Source organism: Marmota monax, unplaced genomic scaffold, assembly GCF_021218885.2.
Source record: "Marmota monax isolate L192 unplaced genomic scaffold, Marmota_monax_Labrador192_F-V1.1 WCK01_AAM20220418_F8-fsc00017, whole genome shotgun sequence".
Taxonomy (NCBI): domain Eukaryota; kingdom Metazoa; phylum Chordata; class Mammalia; order Rodentia; family Sciuridae; genus Marmota; species Marmota monax.
The window spans coordinates 21,209,148-21,231,922 of record NW_026695241.1 but is presented as its reverse complement, the minus strand read 5'-3'; the positions used below and the strand labels follow the sequence as shown (position 1 = coordinate 21,231,922).

The 22,775-nt window shown below is 53.4% G+C and overlaps 1 protein-coding gene across 3 annotated transcripts in view; it reads right to left on the bottom strand.

Moving 5' to 3' along the window:
- Mideas (mitotic deacetylase associated SANT domain protein) overlaps positions 1-22,775 on the bottom strand; it is a 66,188-nt gene that overhangs the window by 21,998 nt on the left and 21,415 nt on the right. For 2 of the 3 annotated variants that reach the window (XM_046440919.2, XM_046440922.2), the window contains exon 2: positions 221-1,922. In XM_046440919.2, the coding sequence (XP_046296875.1) occupies positions 221-1,678 (1,458 nt within the window). In that variant the 5' untranslated portion in view covers positions 1,679-1,922. Of the gene's footprint in view, positions 1-220; positions 1,923-20,171; positions 20,678-22,775 lie in introns of those variants that run through there. The other variant, XM_046440921.2, reaches the window with a different exon arrangement.

The following is a 22,775-nucleotide window of genomic DNA, read 5'->3' as shown; positions in this document are numbered from 1 at the left end:
GGTGTGGCTGCAGCAGCAGCTGGAGGTGACTAGGCTGCGGATTTACCTCCAGAGAACAGACTCGCCTCTTCCAACTCAAGTTCAATAAGGGACAGAGAGGAAAAGGCAGGACCAGCTGTCACTGCTTGCCTTAATGAACTGAAAAGGCTGCCCTTGTGGGCCTAGTGTCACTTGCTATCCCCTGCCCCCTGCCAGGTCTGTCACCCAATGCCCATCTCACCTTTGAGTTCTGCAGTGAGGCCAGCTCCACCGCCTTCTGGGCCAGGGTGAGCAAATTGGCCTCCTGGGATGCCCGTCGCCTCCGTCTTGTGCTCTGGATCACCCCACCCCGTAGCACCTGTCCACAGTCCCCTGTGCCTCCTGCCCTCAGGCCCTCCTCGTTGCCCATGACGGGAACCTCACGCTCCCGACCATTGGGTGCCAGTCTTTCCCCATCAGCCAGCAGCTGTGACTCCCTCAGTTCCAGTGGGAATCCCAGAGCTTCGGGATGGGACTGCCCCAGGGAGCTGGGTGGCTGCTGCTGCAGGGGCCACTGATGTAGGAACAGATTGCCAGTGGGCTCCTGCCCGGGTTGGGTGCCAGCTCCATCCAGGGAGGTGGGAGGCAGAATCCCCTCCTTGGAGAGGCGGCGGGATCGGCGGGGGAAGGCGATCTGGGGCTGAGGTAGCATGGGCTGCGGGGCTGCCTCCTGCAGGAGGGCCTTGCGCAGTTCTGGGTTCATATCTGGGTTGTGGGGAAAGGGGTAGGGAGCCATGCTGTGGTGAGCCAGGTGGGACTGTCCCAGTGGCCCAGCCGGTGGCAGGCCAAAGTCCTGGGGCTGCTGCGAGGGTGGCTGCTGCATGGAGTAGAAGTTCTCGAAGAGCTGCATCTGCGGCAGGGCGGCCTGCTGCTGCTGCTGCTGCTGCTGTTGCTGCTGCTGCTGCTGCTGCTGCTGCTGCTGCTTCTGTGGGGGGAAGGCAGCAGCAGGGTTGGGGGGTGGCGGGCCCTGCCGGAAGACCTGCCGGTTCACCTGGTGTCCAAATGCCAACTGGAAGGGTTGCAGGGGCAGCGTCTGGTTTGGGGGTTTCTTGGCATGGAAAGAGTTCAGGGGTGCCTGGGGCCGCCCCACTTCCAACTGCACCTTCTGGGGCATCATGGGACGCACTGTGTTTCCATAGCGGTCCACCTGTGGCCCCCCCACTTTCTCCCGCTTCAGTGCCTCGGGGTGGTTATAGTAGGTGGAGACCCCCACGCTGGGATGAGGGCTCCCTTTGTGTCCACTGTAGAGGGACAGGCGGTTCCATGAATGAGGCGGAGGCTGGCCTGGCTGCTGCTGCCAGCCACTGTCACTAACACCCCCACCCCCTCCATGCTCTGGGCCACGCCCTGGGGCCATCACAGAGTTGGGCCACTTGACTGAGCCCACCTGCTGGGACAACATGGCTGTTGGGTTCCGATCAGGCCCATATACCACAGAGTTCAGCAGGGCCAGGCTGTTAGGAGCGGGCAGCTCCACGGGCTGGGAAGTGGAGGCAGCACCTGCTGGACTCTCGTGCTCACCGTACTGCTCCTCCTTCACTCTGATGGACTGTTGAGGAGCCTGCAGGGGTGGTGGCTGCTCCTTGGCAGCTGCCTCCTGGTCCCCAAAGAGACAACGCTTCCGCTTGTTCTGAGCCTTAGGCTGGGCCTGGAGGTTCATGGTGTGGCCAACGGAGCCCAGCAATGAGACCTCCTTCACCAGTTGCCCATTCCCTGGGGAAAGGTCCTGCTAGAAGGCTGGCCCTAGTCCAGAAGCCAGTGAGGGCAGAGCAGGGGTTTGATGATACTGGATGATGTGGTCAGGCACGGGGAGAGGGAACAGCTGGCATCTCCTTTCTCTTCCAGAAAGTCTCTTGGGCTCATCTATTCTTCCCAAATCATGATGCTCCACAGGGTCCTGGAGCCTGCAAAAAGAGAGTGACAGCGTCAGTCACAGGATCCCTGAACATCAGCACAAGTATGAGAAAGAGGCCCCGAAGGCCTTCTAGTCCTTGTGTCACAGAGCAGCACAGGTAAGGCTGCAGGATCACAGCCTCTCCGAGGTACTCTTGTCTCACCACCTCCTGGTTAAGCTCCAGGGCTGCTGCATTTGATTGTATAACATATGCATTTTACAAAGGCAAATGTTGAAGGAACAGAGAGGCTGGGATCCATCCTGTGATCCCCTGGGGCATGCTGGGAAAAAGGGCAACAGAGGCCAAACAGGGCTCCTTTGCCCTCTTAACCCAGGCCTCAGCCCACTGGGCAGGGGCACCAGTCCTCACTGCTCATCTGTCTATACAAAAGCCTCCTTCCAGATCCAAGAGGATCTTTATCCAGCCAATACCTCCTCCACGACACTCCAAGCACATACCAGACACAGGAAGTGCGTGTGTTGGGGTCATTTCCAGCACAGCCACACCTCCTATGCATCCCCACCATGCCTTCAGAATCCAGCACCCAGGCCAGGCTCACAATCCTTCAAAGTAAGAGGCTTGTAGGTGAGGCCCCACCTACAAGAGCTGCTGGGTGGGGCTCTGGCTGCAGGAGTCTTTCTCAATTAGCACAAAACCTGTTTTGCAGCCCTGGCTGGCTGGACGCCCAATCCAGTCCAGAAGCTGGTCAACATGGTTGGGGCTGCTCCCCACCCTATCCCTCTATTGCTGAAGAGCCCCTAGCACTCTGAGCAAAGAATAGTCTCATATATGTGAGGTTCAGATTGCTAGAACTTCGATGCATAAGGTTTCTCCATGATGTCATAACTAAAGTGCTTAGTTTTTCTCTTTTTGTTTGCTAACATCTTTCTTTCTTTCTTCCTTTCTTCCTTTCTTTCTTTCTTTCATCTATCTTTCTATCTTTCTTTTCCTTTTTCTTTTTTGGTGTTGGGGATCAAACCCAGGACTCAACGCATCTGCGTAGCATTGGGTTACATGCCTCAGCCCTCTCTAACCTGATTTTTTAAAAAGGGCTTCTCTATTAATCCTGCTGCTACAGAACAGAATCCAGACCTGCATTTTACAATTTACATAACTGCCTGCATGTATTTTTAAAAACTCTCTCAGTGAGATTTTTTTTTTCTCCCTGGGCAACTTGGTGAGGGTAGGAGCTACATGCTCACCTCTTCCCCAAGGATATTCTGATGCTGGGTCACTCAGGCTGGGCGGGGAAAGGAGAGGCAGAAAGCTTAGATCGCTCTGGAGAATAAATCTGCAGGTCCAGGTGACCTCAGCCCCTGTATGCTCCAGGTCATCGGTAGCAGCCCAGGCAATTCCCAGGAAACCAGCAGAGAGCAGGGGCTGGGCGGATCCAAAGCCCTGCCTACACCCAGTGCTGCCCCCTCTCTGAGGCGAGTCTCGGTGCTATCGCTCCTCTGCACGTTTCCGCAGCTCCGGCCCTGGCTCCCAGGGCCTGCCTGCCTGCCTGCCTGGCATGACTCACTGGAGGCCCACTCCCTGTCTTTCACTTTCGCCCAGCATCCAGAAGAGGAGTAACTTCCCTCTCGAAGTCCTCCGTGGGCTCCTGAGCCCTGAAGGCAGTAAGAGACCCTCTCAGGGTGCATCTCCTTTGTCTTCATTTAGGGTAGTTGCAGAGAGGATTAAGACTGGGACTGGGGGCATCCAAGTCACCCTAGCCCCCAGCAGGAGGGGGAGGATTTGGATAAGAATGGAAAGCTTTTAAACAAACCCTTCTCTTGCTTTTAAACCCTCTTTCCCGGACAGCCAGCCCAATTTAGCGCAGAGATCCAAAAGCCAGTCCCCAGACTGAAAGTCACCCTGGCGCGCTTGTGAAGCTACAGGGTGGGACTGTGGGGCTGTGCCTCTCCCAGGGAGCCTCAGGCCCAGTGAACTAGAAGTACGTGTGTGCAGAAGTGAGACAGAGGAAGGAAGAACGTTTGAGAGGGGAGGGGCAGAGGGGTACCCAGCAGGCCCAGGGGCACCCAGCAGGCCCATGTGCCCTGGTGCCTTGGTGGGAGGAGGGGGGAAGCGTTCACATGCACTCTTGCCTCCCCCCTTCACAGCTCTGTCGCCCAGCGAGCCACAGCACAGGCTTGGGGGTTGGGACCTGGAGCAAGGGAAGGCCCACGTGGCAGGCAGGCCTGGGTGCGCGTGCCAGTGTGTGCCTGATAGAGGGGCCCAGGCAGGGGCAGATATGGGGGAACAGGGTGGAACCTGTGCAGGGAGCTCCAGAACTCAGCCCAGAGGGGCTGCGCTCAGTTGCTAGGACCCTACTCGTTAATTCTGCTCATGGAGGGGGCCATGGTTGGGGATACTGAGACAGACACTGCCTTAGAACAAATCAAGGAGCCTGGTTTGGGGGAAGTTGAATTATCCCCAAAAGCTTCCTGCTGCAAAGGCTTCCCTGTCACCCCCACTAGAGAGCACAGTGCCAGGGGCACAGACTCACAGATCTGGGGCCCCCAAAGAAGAAAGGCCAGCCTCTGGGGGGATGGGAAGAGGAGTAAAAAATGCCTGGGAACCTGGGAGGAAGAGGGGAGGGGACCACCCAAGAGGCAGAGCACTGAGGAGCAGCAGCAATAACAACAAAGCAATGCTGGGCTTATGCCACTAAGGTCCTCAGTACTTTGCATTCTTTTAATTCCCACAACTGCCTTATAAGGCTGGTGTTGCTATTTTAACTTCCATTTCTGCAGGTGAGGAAGATGAGGCTCCTAGAAGCTAAGTAACTTGCCTGTGTTCACCCATAATTATGTCTCAGAACCAGGACTTAAAGCCAGATCTGCCAGACTCCAAGATCAAGCTCTTACTCCTCCAGGAAGCTCCGGGTTCATTTCCCAGCACCCCACCACCTTCAGAGTGAGGATCTGCTAACACAGATACTCCTCTTTGGCAGTGGGAAGTCTCCTCTTGCCTGATCCCTTGGCAGGTAACCCTCTCCCATTCTACCCAAGACAGCTGAGACCCTCAATCTTGCGGAAGGCAGGGAAGGGACCTCACCACAAAGGGGACTGCAGGCACAGGAGATCCAGCGGCAGCGAGGCCTGACACTGATGCTTCCTCTGGCAGCACTGACCACCAGGCTGGGCTCTCTAGCTCCTGCAGTCTCCCAGCTGGCTCAGTTCTGGCTGCCATGGGGGTGGTTCCCAGCTGTGAGCCCATTAGCACCTCCCTGCCTACTTGGGACGGAACTAAACCACCTCTTCCCATTTCTTCTGCTCCATTCCTACTCCTCAGTCCCTCAGATGGTAGTCAGCCTGGCCTTCCTTGCAGGGAGGAAGAGGAAGGAAACCACCCTCTGCAAAAGCTGCCGACCTATGAGCCAAGTCCCAGAGGTACAGGGAAGAGGGTGTAAGAAGGAACCCCAGTAGGCAGCTCACCCCTGGGACCAGATGCAGGGCCTCTGACAACGGATGCAGGAACACTGTAAAAGGAAACCCACAGCCACCATGGGGCCCCAGACTCTGCATCCCACTCTATCAATCTGTCAGACTGTCACGCTCTCTTCCCGCGTCCCTTCCTACTGCAAGCAGTCCTTGACCAGACCCACAGTTCCCCCTGGGCTGAAGGCAAGGCAAGAGGCAGCACCAGCGGCCCAGAACCTGTGATGCTTTCAGGAATATCTATAGCAAGAAGCAAGCAGTGTGTGTCACGAAATAAAAGCTGCCCTGAACCCACCTGTGGGTGTTGCAGACATTTGAGGGGAAGGTGCTATAAGGGCTTGTGGATGTTCTGTGTTCATGGTCACCATGCTCTGCAGGGATGACAGCCCTAACACAAAGCTTTCTCAAGTGTCATCAGCAGCAGCTCATGTCCAGCATTGGCTGGCCCCCCCAAGAGAGTCTGGTGAGCCCTTGCCACAGGGCAGAGGACCAGGCCGTAGCCACTGAGGGGACCAGGCCCTCACCAGCCACCTGGAGCAATCAGTGTTTCATCTAAGAAATAAGACTGCTCGGGGCTGGGGTTGTGGCTCAGTGGTAGCACACTTGCCTGGCATCCATGAGGCACTGGGTTTGATTCTCAACACCGCATATGAATAAATAAAATGAAGGTCCATCAACAACTAAAATTTATTTAAAAGAAAAGAAAAAGAAACAAGACTGCTATGAGTCAAGGACACACAGGCAGAGAGGAGGTGCCTAGTGGCCACAGGGGCTCAGCTCTGACCTGGGCTGGAGCCAAATGGATACTCCCCACCCAACCCCTCCACCCCCAGGACCTTGGAAGCTAATGCTCCAAGATCCTGCTCTTAAATCTGGGCCACCCCCAGTCCTGCAAGCTCAGCACTAGGAAGCAGGGGAGTCAGGGCTCATCCATCTCCCACCTAAGAGCAAGAGAGACCCAAACAAGGCATCCAACAAGGCCCTGAACTCCAGGTGAGTCACTTTTCTAAGCATCAAAGACGCTGTCTTGGGACAAAGTCTAAACTGCCTACCCTGCCCACAAGTCCCTACAGACTTTGGCTCCTGCCACCTCTCCAGACATGGCACATTTGAGTCATACGGTCATACGGTCAGGACCTCCAATGTGCTATTCCCGCTTTGCTTCCAGGTCTCTGGCCAGGCTGAACTCTGCCTACAAGACCTTCCCTCCTTTCTCATCTAGCCAAGTCCTGCTCATCCTTCAGGGCTCAGACACTGCTTCCTCTGCGAAGCTTCCTGACCCCAAGGCTGAGACAGGAGCTGCATGTGAGCTCATCACACCACCTAACCCCACCCCCACATCCTCAGCACATTAATCCTAGATTCCTGTTTCCTCGTCCCCAGCAGACAGTGGACTCCGTGGCACAGTCTGCAGAACCTTGTGCCTTGACACTGTTTATAACTGCCTCATGGGATGCTCATTCAAGACTGCACCCAAGTGAGTCAGAGCATACCTGGGCAGAGGCACTACTCACAGCCAGGTGTCTGGCTCGGACCCCTGTCTGCTCCCAAGGCCAGTCTCGCTCCATGATGCACACTCCCCACAAGGCTGAATGATGTGAAAAGGTGCAGCCCCAAGACCCTACCCCAACCTCGCAGCCCAGGCCCTCTCAGTAAAGTGAACCCAAATCCTTTTCCAATGTCTGGCCCAGGATCTACCTGCTCCCGGACTGTAACTTTTGGTCCCACACTACATGTAGGCCACTTGGAAAAAGGCCACAAAACTTCCCACCCCTACCTAAACCATGGCCAGGAGCAAGAGTCTGTGGGTCAGTTTACCTGGTGCCCTGACATGACTGACCTGGGCCTCAAAACACCAAGGTCCAGCTAGGACAACCTGACAGGGTTATGACAAGGGACCCAGGATGGCCCCGCTGGCCCCCTAGTCCAGGCTCGTGTTCTAAAAGGCTCTCTCCCAGCTATCTGGGGTCCATGGCTACAGCCAGACTGGGTAAGTGGTCTTGGGCCAGCTAGAATTGCCCAGGTCCTAAATAAACTTTCCCTCTAGACACAGTAGCTGTCTGAGGGCCATTTGCCCTCTACCCCACCACAACTGGGAATTTACTCACAGTCCAGAAGGTCCCATTTCTCCAAACCACTGGACATATAAGCCCTGTTCTCAAGGGACTTCCAATAAGGAAGGAAGCTCAAAGGCAAAGGGCAGGGACCTGCCTGCCACAAGTGTCACTGTCCCTAGCAGCAGGAGAGAACATACAGGAGGCCAGTGACCTGCCTATTCCCAATAGTGATCCACACAGTCTCTGGATCACCCCATCCCTGTACTGAACTTATGCTCAGAGATGCAGGGTACAGGCCAACAGGGGAAGCAAGACTCCCCGGGGCCTCAGCCATCAAACTAGTCAGGCTCAGAAGTTTGGCCAGGGTTCAAGCTGGCTGTAGTCCGAGCTTTGACAGTAAAAATGCCAACCCTGAGATACTTTTAAAAGAAATACGTGCGAGAGGGGAATCTTTTGCCTCATGAAACACTCAGGGCTCCATCCAGGCACCCACCTTTACTATCTCCATCCCCCACTGCCCCACAAACACCCACAGGGTATCCAGGGGAGGCCTGGATAACTAGGTCCCTTTTCCAAGGGGAAGGTGAAGCAGAAAGCAACGCAGTCGTGGGCAAAGCTTGCAGAGATCAAGCCTCCAGATTAGGCTTTTACCTACACTGGAGAGACGACTGGCTACCTCCCTCCGAGGCAAGGGCCACCAAGGATCACAGGTCTGTGCCCACGCCCTCTGTTCCCTAGGGGGTTTATGCCACCAGAGGCTGCTCCAGTTCCCCTCCCCTCCCCTTTTGGAAAGGACCGGCTTCCTTGATGGTCCAGAGCACGGCTCTCTGGAGCCCATGCCTGAGTGCCCTAGTGCCAGCCTTGGCCCTGGGCCAATAGGAGGCCAGTCACAGGGGCCTCCCTTGACATGGCCCCACCCTGTCCCTTCTCCCATCACACACCCTGCCCTGCTGAGGGCCCTTCATCCATTCAGTAAGCATTTGCTGGGTGCTGGCTGCAGGCCACATTCTAGGGACACAGGAGACAAGGCACAGTTTCTGCCCATGCTAAGCTCACAATCTAGTGGGCGGAGAGAAACACTTTGAGCCTCTACAAAGCTGTTCTCTCTACCTGGAAACCCCCAAATCTATTCTAACAATCAGCCTTCTTTCAAGGCCTGCCTCCTCCAGGCAGCCCTCTAGCACATACTGTTGACACTCTGAATCTTCATGATGTTCCACCGCTATCCCATAATGCTTCTTCAATTTCCTTCTGTTTCTACCCCGAGGCAGAAGCAGCAGGGCCTGGAGGTAGAGTGGGCCAATGGAGAGGGCAGTGGACCGCTTGTTAGAGAACCAGGTGTCTGGGTCCAGGAGGAACTTCATAGCCAGGAATGGGGCAGGGGAGATGAAGGAACCACAGAAATACCTTGTAACAAGGAACTGCCACACGAAACAGTAGCCACCAGCACTACCTGCATGCCCAAGGTTTTGAGCATTGCTGCCTTATATAACCACTTATTCCCAACTGAGAAATGAGGAAAGGCTGGCTCTGAGCAGTAAGTCACCCCAGCTCACAGAGCTCACAATGAGGAGCCAGGATTTGAATCCAAACCCGCTGACTCCAAATCAGGTCTCTCTATCACACTCTGCTGCTCACCCATGTCTGTGTTGAGCAGTGGTTCTCAAACTTCAGTGTAGGCAGGAAGACCCACCCTGACAGGGTTTTTCATGGGTCTGGTGGCAGGAGAATGAGGAGCAGGAGGGGAAATCTGCACTACTTCATAGGCAGCTCAGGTGGGGCCCCGGCACCGAACATCCCACAGAACAGCCCCCCAAAACAGGGGAAGGGATCGAGGACCAGGAGCTAGTATGGTGAAGTTTCCCAGGACCCACTACTCACCAGTCCCCAAAAGGAACTACTGCCAGAATTGCTGTGCCCTGCCCAGAAGATATGAGGGGTCCCACAGAGTCCTGGGTGGACTCTGCCAGCTAGTCCTAGGGATGCCTGGGTTCTTATAGCACTTGGGGCCCAGCCAAGTGCTCATGTTTACTGAACACCTACTAAGTGCCAGGCACTGTGCTAAGTGTATTGCATGACAATTTAAAAATCTCATTCAAGCTTAATTTTGACTTATTTTACAACTAGAATGGTATATTCAAAAATATCTACTTAACACAAAGAAGATAGTACTGAGGAACAGTGGATAAAAATACATGATATGAAAATCAAGTAGCAAAATGGGGGAGTTTAAACTTAGCCTCAGCAACTTAGCAAGCAAGGCCCTAAGCAAAATGGCAGACTAATATCCTATCTTATCAATAGCTTCTTTAAATGTAAATGTATTAAATACTCCAATTAAAAGGCAGTGGTTGGCACAATTTTTAAAAAGATGATCCAATTACATATAGTTTACAAGAGACACTTTTTATATTCAAAGACATAAACAGGTTGAAAGTAGAGAAAAAAAGAGATAAACATACAAACAGTAACCATATCAGATATACCAATATCAGACAAATTAGACCGTAAGACAAAAAGTATTACTGGATACAAAAAAGAACATTCTGTAATGATAAAATTTATCTATCCATCAAGAGGCAATCACAGGGCTGGGGATGTGGCTCAAGCGGTAGCGCGCTGGCCTGGCATGCGTGCGGCCCGGGTTCGATCCTCAGCACCACATACAAACAAAGATGTTGTGTCTGCCAAAAACTAAAAAGTAAATATTAAAAATTCTCTCTCTCTCTCTCTCTCTTAAAAAAAAGTTAGAAAATGATCTTTAAAGAAAAAAAGAGGCAATCACAGTTATAAACATGTAAGCACCTAAAAACTGGAGCTCCAAAACACATGAACCAAAAACTATCAGAATTGCAGGGAGAAACAAGACAATTCAACAATAATCACCAGAGACTTCAAAACTCCTCTTTCAATAATGGACAGTACAACTAAGCAAAAGATCAACAAGGAAAAAGAACACTTTAATAATTTATTAACAAATTATATTGAAAAGACATCTACAGAACATTTTACCCAATAGCAGAATACATTCTTCTCAAGAGCACATGGCACATAAAGTTACAAATCAATCCATAAAACAGGTTTTAATAAAATTTTTAAATACTTTTTTTAGTTGTTTTCCTTTATTTATTTATATGCGGTGATGAGAATCAGACCCAGTGCCTCACACAAGCTAGGCAAGTGCTCTACCACGAAGCTACAACCCCAGCCCGGTTTTAATAAATTTTAAAAGACTGAAGGCCACTCCAACCAACTCAGGGCATGGTGGCGCATGCCTGTAATCCCAGCAACTCAGGAGACTGAGGCAGGAGGACCGTGAGTTCAAACTTAGCCTCAGCAACTTAGCAAGGCCCTAAGCAACTTAGTGAGACCCTATCTCTAATGAAATATAAAAAAGGGCTGTGGATGTGGCTTGGTGGTTATGCACCCCTGGGTTCAATCCCTGGTACCCCCCCCAAAAAAGAAAAAAAAAAGCCACTCCTTCCTGAGCCCATGTTCCACACACCTTTTGTGCAGCAGATCTCAGACATTTACAAATGTCTGGGTAGCCCCTTGCCCATCCCTCACACCACTCACACTGATCCTGACCCCAAGATTGATCTCCGAATCAAAACAGCTGTGCAGTGATGAGGGCTTTGGAGTTGCAGCAGCTTGTCCTGCCGCTCTGCCTTTCCTTGGGAAAATGGCCTCGGGCAAATATTTGTGGCCAGTCTACAGAATATAAAAAAGACAGATTCTTCCCCAAAGAAAGGAACATTCACAGAGCACTTCCCTGAGCTGGACGCTTTACATATCCTAATGTATAAACCTTACAAACCTCCCACAGAGGGTCTTACTGTCCCCTTTCTACACACAGAAACTGAGGTGCTGCTGTTAAAAGTCAGAAGCAAGATCCTTCCAAGTCCCCGCTCTTTTCAGCACCCTATACTTGTGGGCCCAGAAGGAATGCTACACTTGAGAACCCACCACGCCAGCACGGACTCTGCCCTTTTGTTCCCTCCCAGGGCGGCTGCTTTTCCTGGCCCACAGTATATAATGTTCTTCTCAGGAAATGATACCAGCCTCAGTCTGCCAGGTTCCCTTCCAGACTAGGGGTACTGGTAAGAGCCCCTGGACTGGAAGAGTGTAGACAGGGGGGAGCAGGGTGGCAGAGATGGGTTGGAAGCTGCAGGGTCAGCAGAACCTCACTCTGGAATAAAGGCCTCCTACCACGTGGAGAAGGTGGCTTGGGCCTCTCTCCGGAGCCAGCTGGCAAAGCGAGGTCTAGCTGGGAAAGGCTGAACAGATTCCAAATATCAAGGGATACTGGAGTTCGCCCAGTCCAATTTCTCATTCCACACAGTAGTCCAGAGAAGGAAAGAAATTTGCCTTAGGACACCCAGCCAGGAGACTAGGAGGTCCCCAGAATCAAGGACTCCAATATAATGCTTCATGCCAAGGTTAATCCCAATACCTTTTTTTTTCCTAATATTTTTTAGTTGTCTATGGACCTTTATTTTATTTATTTGTAGGCTGTGCTGAGAATCAAACTCAGTGCCTCACACACGCTAGGCAAGTGCCCTACCACTGAGCCACAACCCCAGCCCCTCATCAACACCTCTTAACATTTCTTGAGGGTGCTAGGCATTACACACACTATACCTGTGCACAAGGTAAATATATTGCTCTCCTCCTTTCTCCACAAGAAACCTGGAAAGATCCCAAGGGTCAAATCACTTGCCTTAGGCCACAGTAGTACAGAGGCAAGGGCAGAACTGGAGTCCAGGCCTACTTGTCTCCAGAGCTCTTTCTGCAAACTCCCTCCCCAAGTTTCAGGCTTTGCCTCCGGCCTGGGTGCCACAGGCCATCTGGGAGATGCGACAGCAGCACCAGGTAGACTGCAGAAGCCTCTGGGCTGCTTGTGCCTTCCTCCTGAAGAGTGGCTTCAGCTGGCCTGAAATCTACTGGGTGTCCTGTGAGTGTGGCTGGTCAGCAGAGGTGGCTGCAAGAGGCCCAGCTACAGGTGACTCCCACCCCTTGGCCAACCTGAAGAAGACCCAACACCATCTCCCCCAGGAGGAAGTCACACCCCTCCCACACCCTCAAATCCTGTACCCACAGTTGGCCAACAGCTCTTTAAAAATAAAGTCTCGACTCTCCCTTGCTTGTCAGATGTCCCAAATTCCCATGGGGCCCAGGCTCTAGTTCCTTCCTCTGGCCCCCTGAAGTCTGAATCCAATCAGCTCCATGACAATGTGCCCCACTCCCCAGCACACTGAGCTGTAGCCATAACCACTCACACCTCTGGGGGGACTTTTTCTGCCAAGAACATAAGTTCCTAAATAAAAAGCTGTTCCTGGCAAATGTCCTGAGTGGAGGAGACAACTAGTGCCCGTGCATGCCATGGTAGAAATCCTTATTTCATGGCTGATGAAACCCTGAGAGGTAAGGTGACCATGGACCCATGGCCATCTGCTCAGGATATGTGGATGACTTCTTGGGGAGAGCTGTGGTCAGGGCTCCCAGGTGTATGTCCTCACATTTGGCACTGTCTCCCCAGACCTGGCATTGCTGGGGCCTTGACATTTGTTTGGCTCATCTCCTTCCCCAGCAGGGAGGTGCAGCAGCGGGTCTGTGTCTGGGGTCAAGCCTGAGGAGCCTCCATCAGTCTAGGTTCTCCTGCAGTCCAGCTCTAGAAAAGGCCCACCTAGCAGTGGGGATGGGGGACACGCTGGGGTGGGTGTCTGCTGGTTTGGGGTGACAGTGAAGAATGGAGGTAATAGTGCTAATGAGCAAGCACAAACAGCTGCTGCCAGCAGTGAAGGGCTCCCAGCATGGCTGACGGAATCTCCTAGAAGGGCTGTGGAGTGGGCACAGACAGCTGCCTGTCTTACCCAGCCAACCATCAAGTCAGCATCCGCCCTTTCTCAGGCCCTGGTCAAGATGCAGGCCCTCTGCCAAACGCTTGCACATTCCTTGCATTTCTCCAATCTCTGAGCAGCTGCTGTAGGGCCTTTTCTCCTATGTTGATTTATTCTTTATTGTTCCTGAAATACACCCAGAGGCCTTTGGCACAGCACACCAGGCACCGGCACAGCATTCAGCCTAAGCACCAAGTACACACCAACCAGGCTCTCTGGGACCTGGGCCAAACCAGCAGGAATGACAGGCCTGGGGTCAAACTCAGCAGCCAGAAAAGAAGACCCAAGATTCCACTTGCCCCCAGCCCAGGGTCCCCAGAGATAATCTCAGAACTACAGAGGCTGGGATGTGTTTAGGGAGGAGCAGATACATGGAAGGTCCCTGGAAGGCCTAAACAAAGCCTTTTCCCTCCTCCCATGCAGGAATGACTGACCCAAATTCCCACCGCCAGCAATGCATTCCAAAGGTAAGGTATTGTTCCCTGTGCACATTAAAAAAGTCAGGAGAAGTATGGAGCTGTGTGGTAAGAGGGTCAGACAGAATGCCTGATGGCTTTTCCCATCAGCAGCCCCTGTAAGCCTCAGGTTCCTTGTTAGTAAGTGAGCATAATAGCTTTGTCTTATAAGTATTGTGAGATTAGATGAGATAATTCATAGATGAAGTGCCTGGCACAAACTGAGCACTCAATAATGTGATTTCCTTCCCCCTTTGCTGAGTAGGGATAGCTCAGGTGTTAGTATCAGTCTATAAAACCTTGGGGGGAATGAAGGGCCTGTTTCTTCCAGGGCTGTGCAGGCAGGCACACAAGGCATCTGGCCTACAGACCCAGGAGACAGAGATGGCAGTCCAGAGAGCACGCACACACAGCACAGGCCTCCTCTGGGCTCAGCTGTGCCAGCAGGGCCTGCAGGGACACAGTGGGGTAAGGGTATTTCTCACATGATACCTGGCGGAGCTCCCAGGCCCACAAGGAGGAGCCACCACCCTCTTGGGCTCAGTCTAAGAAAAGTAATAAAAGGGAAGGTGCCATTTTGCCTGAGGGAGTCTGAGGAAGGGTGGCCACAGGAAATAGGAGCAGGGACACTAGAGACATTGGGCCTGCAGAAGGCAAGCAAGCCTGCCAAAGGCCACCAGTGAATACTCCACAAGTGGAAGTGCCCGCCTGATTATTTTTGGCACCTCTTCTGCCCAGAGCCAGCAAAGAAAGGCAGCTGCCAACAATGTGAAAATGCTGTTTATGCTCAAGTGTGCAAGCTGGCAGCAAGGACAGAATGAGCACTAGCAGCTACCATGCCGACGCACCTCTGCCCACTTTCTTCCTCTCCTGACTGTTCCCGCAAGGCCCAATCTGTGCGTGGTATAGCTGACGTAGTGTGGGTACTTCTGCTTTCACTCAGATCTGGCCTTCCAACCACAGAGCTCACACACACACACACACACACACACACACACAAATAAATAACTATGGAGCCAGCTGAGGGCTGGGCCACACCCAAGAGCCCAGACAGTATCCCTCTGGGCTCTTCTGCACTGAAGGAACCCTCCCAACTTCCAAACTGGGAGGGGCAGTGACCCCGGACAGGACACAGGCACAGCCACTCTTCCCCAGCTCCCTGGGGTGAAAGTGGAGCTTCTATGGCAACCTACAGCAATTCACAGCCTCTTGGCTTCCTCATTTGAAAGTGGAGTGGGACTAGATGTCCCAGAGGATTTTCCAGCCCTGCAGTGACTCCCAGGAGCTGGGTAGTTCAGAACGATGACCTATGGCCAGCTGGGGCCTCAGATGGAACAAGGTCAGGTGAGGAGCCAGGTGCTTGTCCCAGGCTCTGCCAACAGGCAGGGAGGAGGAGGCTGAAGGGCCAACCGTCCTGTACTCTAGTTACCACTAAAGTTACCCTTCCCTTGCAGAAAACTGACGAATTTGAGCCCCAGCAGACTGGACTGGGGCCTCTGTCTGCCCAGACTATTGGGAAAAGCTGGGGAGCAAAATCCCTCAAAACATTCTTTCCTCTCTGGACCCCAGTTCCCCAGAGAAACCGCATGACCTGAGGGAACCCCCTTCTGGCAGCAAGCCCAGGGTGCTTCCCTTTCTCCAGGCTTGCCTGCCTCGCCCTGGCTGCTACCCTCCCCCACCTCGAGACTCCTGCAGGAAAAAGCAGTGCCTGGAAAAAACGTTCTCACCACGAGGGAGCTCCTTGTGGCTGGAGAGAAAGACAGAGGGAAAAAGGAGCACCTTCCTAGCTGGCCTCAGCAGAGGCTGCGTTCCAGGAAGAGCGAAAGCAAGGCTGCCAGGGAAGTCTCAGGCTGGGTCCACTCCTCCCCACCAGCCCCACAAACCACAGCAGCACACGCTTCCCGCAGGGAGACCCCCCACCTCCACCCAGCAAAACCTCAGCTCTTCCCTGACATGTGGCAACTTTCTTATATAATGCCTGGATGCTGCCCCGACCGGTGCTCTATTTCAACAGTGAAAGGGCCAAGGTGATCCTTGGAAGGATGACTCCAAATCTCCATCCTGGTCACACTGAGAGGCCCAGGTGAAGCAAAGACAAGGGGACTTTTTCCTTGACTGAGAAAGCAACCTTCCTCCTGCCCACGCCCACGTGACCAGTTCAGCCTGGGGCCTGGGTGGGTAGGTTCCCCAGAGCACAAACTGATCTCTGGGAAGCTGAGCCCTTAACCCTTGTCTGCAGGGACAGAGTCCCTTGCTAAGGCACAAATGGGCCAGTGACTAGGCTCATCTAGCGGGTAGTGGATCACAAACTTGTGCCCAGGGCCGTGGAAGTTAGAAAACAAGCTTCATTTGCATAAGCACAGGACACTGCTTTCTTACCATAAGCAGGACATCCTTCTTTTCCTGTTCCCTGGTAGGAGCAAAAAGCAACAGCAGCTGGACCAGGAGCTAGTGAAATGATAGCCATCATTGGCTGAGTTCCTACTATGTGCCAGTCGCTTTATACACATGATCTTGTTTAGTTTTCACGGAAATCCTGTGAAATACTACATCCTTCCCATTTTACGCGGAAGGAAACTGAGGCTCAGGAAGTTAAGCAATACCCAAAGCACACTGCAAATAAAAAAGGTGCAGTATGAACCTGAGCCTGAGGCAGGTCTCATTCCCCTGCACCTACCAGACTTCCTTCAGTGTCCTTGCCAGGGTAACTGGCCACACACCATCAAGAACGGTGTTCTAAGTGTAGGGGTGGAAGTGGGTGTTGACAAGTTTTGCTTGATGGCTCTGGAATCTGAACTGATGCCCCCACTAACTACTATTGCTTCCAAGTGTGTGACTGTGAGAGTATATGTGCGTGTGCTGGGGTGGAGGGAGGGTGATCTGGATTCCAAAGAGCAGTTTCCAGCACTAAAGTTATGCTGTAATGCTTCTGATTCATAAAATGAGCTCACAGTCTCATAGTACCCTGAATGTTGCTTTGAATGCAAATGCGGATCCCTTAGTAAGAGTTGGGATTTCAGTAGGCTCCACCTAGCCCCAGCCCAGCGAACAATTTCCTTCAGCCCCACACATTCAGAGTACTAATAGCAAAAGCAATATCTTCGACCAAATACAACCACTGGCTGCATTTCCTGCAGCCTGTAGTGAATCAGGGAAGGAGCTGCTGCAGCTGTTCCTGCACCAGGGCATGTGCACACAGGAGGGTGCCAACCTAGCCTGGCAGAAGGAAATATGCAGGTTAGCAGATATCAGGGCAGGAGGCTCCACAACTCTTTCGCTCTTTTCCTTTCAGTAAGGATGACGAGAGGTTCTAGAAGGCCAGCTTCAGGGCACTGCCAGGAAACGGTTCATCAACATCACAATCATTCATAGGAGACTGATCCTTTTGAAACTAATGACACAGTATAAAGAGGTCCCAGCAGCAGAGACTCATTGTGCCTTCCACATGCCAAGTCCACATTTTTTTCTTTATTTTTCTTTATTTATTTATTTTGTAGTATTGGGAATTAAACCCCATTCAGGGCCTCGTGCAAGCACTCTACCACTGAGCTACATCCTCAGCCCTTTTTATTTTACTTTGAGACACAGTCTTGCTAAATTGCTGAGGCTTGTATCAAACTTTGATCCTCCAGCCTCAGCTTCTCGAGTAGCTGAGATTACACGTGTCCACCACTGTTCACTCATTCAACCTACTTCAACAAGTAAGGTTCTACACACCTACTGGATGCCAGGCACTGGGGAACAACAAAGAACTTACACTGGAACAGAGACTACAGTTTCCACTCAGAGCCCTCACAGCAACTCTGCAAAAGGAGATATGAAAACTAGCCTAAGTCTATAATTTTGACTACCACACTGCAGTGCATGCACAAATAACTACGTAAGATGACAAAGGTAAGACCTTCTTCTGAACACTCATTGTCATAAGACCTAAGAAGTGGCATTTGAAACCAAACTAGAAGGAAAAGCAAGAGTATCCCAGCCACTTGTGGCCACTCCCTCTTCACCATGAGCGAGGTTTTCTTCTTGGAGACCCAACTACAGGAGAGGGGCTATCAAGGCTAAAAATTCCTGACCCAGGCCCATTCACCTTCCAAGACACACACCATGCACACACACCCAATCACCCTCCCACTCCCCTCTTGCTCCAGAAGTCTTGGCTCCACTGAGCAACCTTTCCTGGGTCTTTTTTTTTTTTTTTTAAGAGAGAGAGAATTTTTAATATTTATTTTTTTTTTTAGTTTTCGGCAGACACAACATCTTTGTTTGTATGTGGTGCTGAGGATCGAACCCGGGCCGCAAGCATGCCAGGCGAGCGCGCTACTGCTTGAGCCACATCCCCAGCCCCTTTCCTGGGTCTTAAAACCACAGGAGGCCCTCAATTGCAGCTATACTGCATGTTGTCTTTTTTTCCATTTATTAAAAGCAGGAGGCCAAGGGGTCAAACATGGGGCTATTTTTAAATCCATGTTTAAAGTTAAGCTCTCATCCCTGTGGCCACTCCAAAGGCACTCTAGGAGTAGGCTGACAGAGCCAGGGAGAGTCGGGGTTCTGCCTGATGCGTGGAGAGGCCACCCTGGAAGTAGACAGGGCTGCCCCAGAGCAAACTGTATAAACTGGGGGGTCATCCTCCAGGTTCTTCACCTCCTTGTCCCCTGGGCACTACATAGACCAGAGAAACAGCCAGAGGCCAATCCAATTAGAGTGGAGACTGGACTAGAGCCATGCAATGAGAGGTTTATCACAGTAATTGAATGTTTATACCCGTATTATTCACTGTACAGAACAGGAGAAAAAGAGGACCCATATATTCTCAACCTGGGAAAGTTCGTCCCTTCCCTTTGGTTCTGAAGCCATCTAACACCTGGGGGAAGGGTGCATTTCTCTGATTCTAAAGGGGCTAGCAGCACACCTTCCCGGGCAGCCTCTGGAGGAAGATCAGTGGTCTCTCCCCTCAATCCAGGCTCCCAAAGTACAAGTGGCTTCTTAGAGCTGCAAATTCTTCCACCTTCACCAAGACCTACCTCAGTTCTGAAGGTAGATAATACCTCCAGGCTAGGTAGGCTCCCTCTGCTGGAGGAAGCCAGACACCCTCTCCCCTCCCCAGCCACAGCTGCCAACAGGGATGGGGCACACACGTGCCACAGCAGCCTCCATGGCCAGCCAGGACCAGCCAGCACTCCCCCACTCCCAAGTGAGCTCCACATGCTGGCGTCCAACACAGGATGGTAGAGGCAGGAAGTAGCCACCGAAGTTGTGGCCAACAGAGTTTTAAATGGGGCAAGTAACTTCCCCTTTCATCCTTCCAGCAGCTAGAGGATGAGCTGGTACGCTCAGTGGCCTCCCCTTTGGGTGGCAAGCACCTCCTTCAGGTCTGCCTTGGGGCTGAGGCTTGAAAGCTCTAGGGCGCACCAGGCTCCTCAGCCTCCAGTCAGCCTTTACCCAGAGTGGGTGGGGGCCCAGGAGGGGCAACCTGGTGCTCACGCTCCTGTGTGAATGTTTTCTCTCTCTCTCTCTCTCTCTCTGGTGGTGGTGAGGTGATTAACTCCACGGAGCCAGCCATATGCAGGGCCCAAAGGAACCTGGGCTCCGGCGTTCCCGACAAGCACCACGGACCACAGCACCCGGGCAGGCGCCGCGCGGGCTCCGAGGGCCGCTGCGGCGCGGGCGTGCGGGGGCGGGCAAGGCAGATGACAGGTCTGAGGTGCGCCAGCAGCGCCAGGGTACGCGGGGTGAGGCGGCTCTGCGCTCGCCCGCCTGCCCGCCCGCGCTCAACGCTCCAGTCTAGGCCTCTAGTACACTTGCTCCAGTTCCCTTCCTCCCGAGCACCTCTGTCCCCCAGAGTCCCGGCGCCGACACAGTGCCCCAGCCCACTTTCCCGAGCATGCTGGAAAGGAAAAGGGCTTCAGCGCCAAGTTTCCGCAGCTCGCCAGCCCCTCGCCGCGCCTCCCGGGCCTGAGCTCCGTCACGCCAGCCAGTCCCTAAGGACACCACGTTTCGCTCGGGCAGAGGAGGAGCAGTCGTGTTCCTGAGCCGCCGCCGCCGCCGCCGCCGCCGCGGGCTGGGAGGCTTGGAGGGTTTTCCTGCCGGGGCCGCGCCCGGGTGGGCGGGGGCCGCGCGCGAGCTGCGTAGCTGCACAAACACCGTGGGGTTGCGCTGCACACGCAGCTGCGGGCGCAGGGTGCGGGCCGCGCGGGAGTGGACTGCGGGCAGCCCACGCGCGTTCACACGCACCAGCTCCCACCGCCGCCCAGGCCTTAGAAGTTGGCGCGTGGCGGCCCCGGTGTCCCCTCACCAGGGCTCCGGGCCGCGCCTGCAGAGCTGCAGCCCGTGGAGCGAGTAGCCACCGTTTGCGCGCCACCAGGGTCTCCTCGCTGCCCCAGCCGCGTGCAGGCCTCGGCCGCCTGCTGTGTAGCCCACTTACCCCGCTCCTGCCTGAGCTCGGGCCTCTGCTGTCCCCCTTCCGCCGCGGGCCGCAGCCTTCGGTCGCCTCCTGGACTCCGGCTGCTTGCACGCACTCTCCGATTTTAAAAACAAACAGGCGCCGTCGCCTCCCCGCGGTATTCGCAGGTCTTCCACCAGCCAGCGCCTCCCAAAGCTGGGAAGTTTGCTGGCAGGGCCCGGGCGGGACGCGTGGGCTGTCACCCCCCGCTTGCGGCGCAGGAACCTCGGCGCGCCCCGCGCCGGTACTGTCCACCTCGCGAGCGCTCTTCCCTCCCTCTGTGTCACCCCCAGTCCTGCGATGCAGTGTCAGGATTGCACGGCTCTGACTCATCGGTTGAGCTCACAGCTTGAAAAAAAGAGAGAGAGAGAGGGCGAGAGGCAACAGCGAAGGAGGACTCTGGCGTGCTACAAAGGATTGCACAACTCGAGGCTGGGAGCGCTGAGCGCCCAGCGGCCGGCCGGCGCGCGCCGCACCGCGGCGAGCAGGAACCAGCTCTACCACTTCATCAGCACAACTGTCTCCGGGCAGCCTCTCCGCCAGCAGGCCCAGCGCCGCCCACTTCCTGCGACCAAATAAGGCCGAGGAAGGCGTCTTTAAACCTCCGGCGGCTGCCGGGGCTGGGGATTTCCAGCAGACCTCACCTCCACTCCGGAGTCGGTCGCCACCCTCCCCCATCCCAGGCCGGCGCCCCCGATGGCTTAGCTGGAACTAACAGGCCACGCGGCTCGTTCCTTGCACACCAAGGTCAGGAAGAGACGGTGACGAAATGTTTGGAAACCCATCAAGCCTGCCAGGAAACTGTGTGTGATGTTGGGGAGGGCACAAGTCGCTTTCTTCCACAAAAGAAAACCCTGGCTTTGGATACGGTAAATGGTGCACAGTCCTCTCCAAGACACTTCATTAACAGCCTCCCTGAGTGTCATTTTCTGGCCCACCGGCCTCCACCAGCCTCCCAATGGTGTCAGGGTTATGGAGAAATGGGCCCCACGAAGGACCCACAAGGCCATTACTTAGGTGACGAAAAGCTCCTGGGTTGAATTCTAGGCCAGGTTGGGAAACTTTTCTCTCCAGGCGCACATTTCTCCCTGCCTTCTCTAAATATCCCCCTGATAATTTTCTGGTCCAAGTCCTGTTGCTTGTTTGCCTGACTGGAGGGAAGATGGGAAACAACTGCAGCAGAGCAGGAGGTCTTGCAGGGCCAGAGGAAACTCAGGGGAAAGTGCTCGGTTTTTCCTTCCATGATTTTGGTGTTTTGTTATTTTTTTAAGGAGATGAGTCAAAAAGAGAATTTCCTTTGAAGGAAAAACCATCGAAGAATGAATATACTGTGTCTTGGTAGTTACTTTTCCCTGTGGCCCATCCTAAGAGTCTGATGCATCCCTTGTCTTCTTAGAAGAGCAGAATATGATTCTCTCACACGCCCTGAGCCTACAGGACCTAGACTTTCACACTCCCCATCCCCCACACTCCCATACCTCCCACCTCTCCTAGGGAGTGGATGCCAACATGAGGACCTTCTACTTAGAAACCCTGCAAAACCTACACTAGCTCCTAAGGGGTAGGTCTCTCCCTCCTCTTCTACAGCTTTGCTGGCTGGCTTACCTGTTATGCACCAGGAAGTCACACCTCACTCAGAGGAAAAGGGCTTATTTGTCCCATGTTATGACAGATATGTCAAAGTAATGACCACTTAAAATAATCTTATCTACAAAATACCAGTAATTATGCCAAGGGACTAGATCCGATGACCTCTTAAAATGCCATCAAATTTAAGATCCATCTTTCTGCATTTGTAAAAAGTGAATGGAGGAGCCAAGGAAACCACCTTCTACAGAAAAAAGCCCAGGCTCCCAGATTTAGCATCCAAGCATTTCCCATACAGCCTACTGAACAAGGCTGTGTGTGAGAGAGCTGTATCCCTCTTTTTCTGTGCATGAGGACTCAGGTTCAGAAAGGTTATGTGCATTGCACGAGGTCACAAGGCAAGCCAGTTATCTGTCACTTCTCTGCTCTTCTTCCAATCTCCCACAGAGTAAGGTAGCAAGCAATCAAGGGACTAAGGTGCTCAGGCATGTAGCCTGGCCTTACCCCCAGTAGAGGCTAGACTCTCAGAAACTCAGTGTAAAAAGCCTTTTTGCTTTTTCTATTTGCCAGTTTCTTCCCTTCCACTGGCAACTCATCCAAGTGAAGGAAACAAAAGTGTTTGGCCTCCAGTGCCCACTGCTGCCAGGTTCTTCTGCAGAACTGCAGCCATCCTGACCTCCCCTGAGGGCCCACCCCTGCAACTGGCTCGGGGCCAGCCTAGAGGAAGCCCCTGAGAGCAAGCGTAGACCAGCCCAGGGACATTCCCAACTAACAAGAAAACCCAGCTGGGAGCACATTCTTAGAAGAGCCTCCACCATGCGCCAGGGCCCAGCCTCCAGGAAAGAAGTGGGAGCCACTCCAAAGGACACTCCCCAGCTCTGTCCTGCAAGGACTTCCTCCCTGTCCCACACTGGGCTGCCTGATCCAGGAACAGCATGGGGAGTGGATGCAAGAGATACTGAAAAGTCAGTTACCCTGAAGGAACCCTGCTCACCTTGG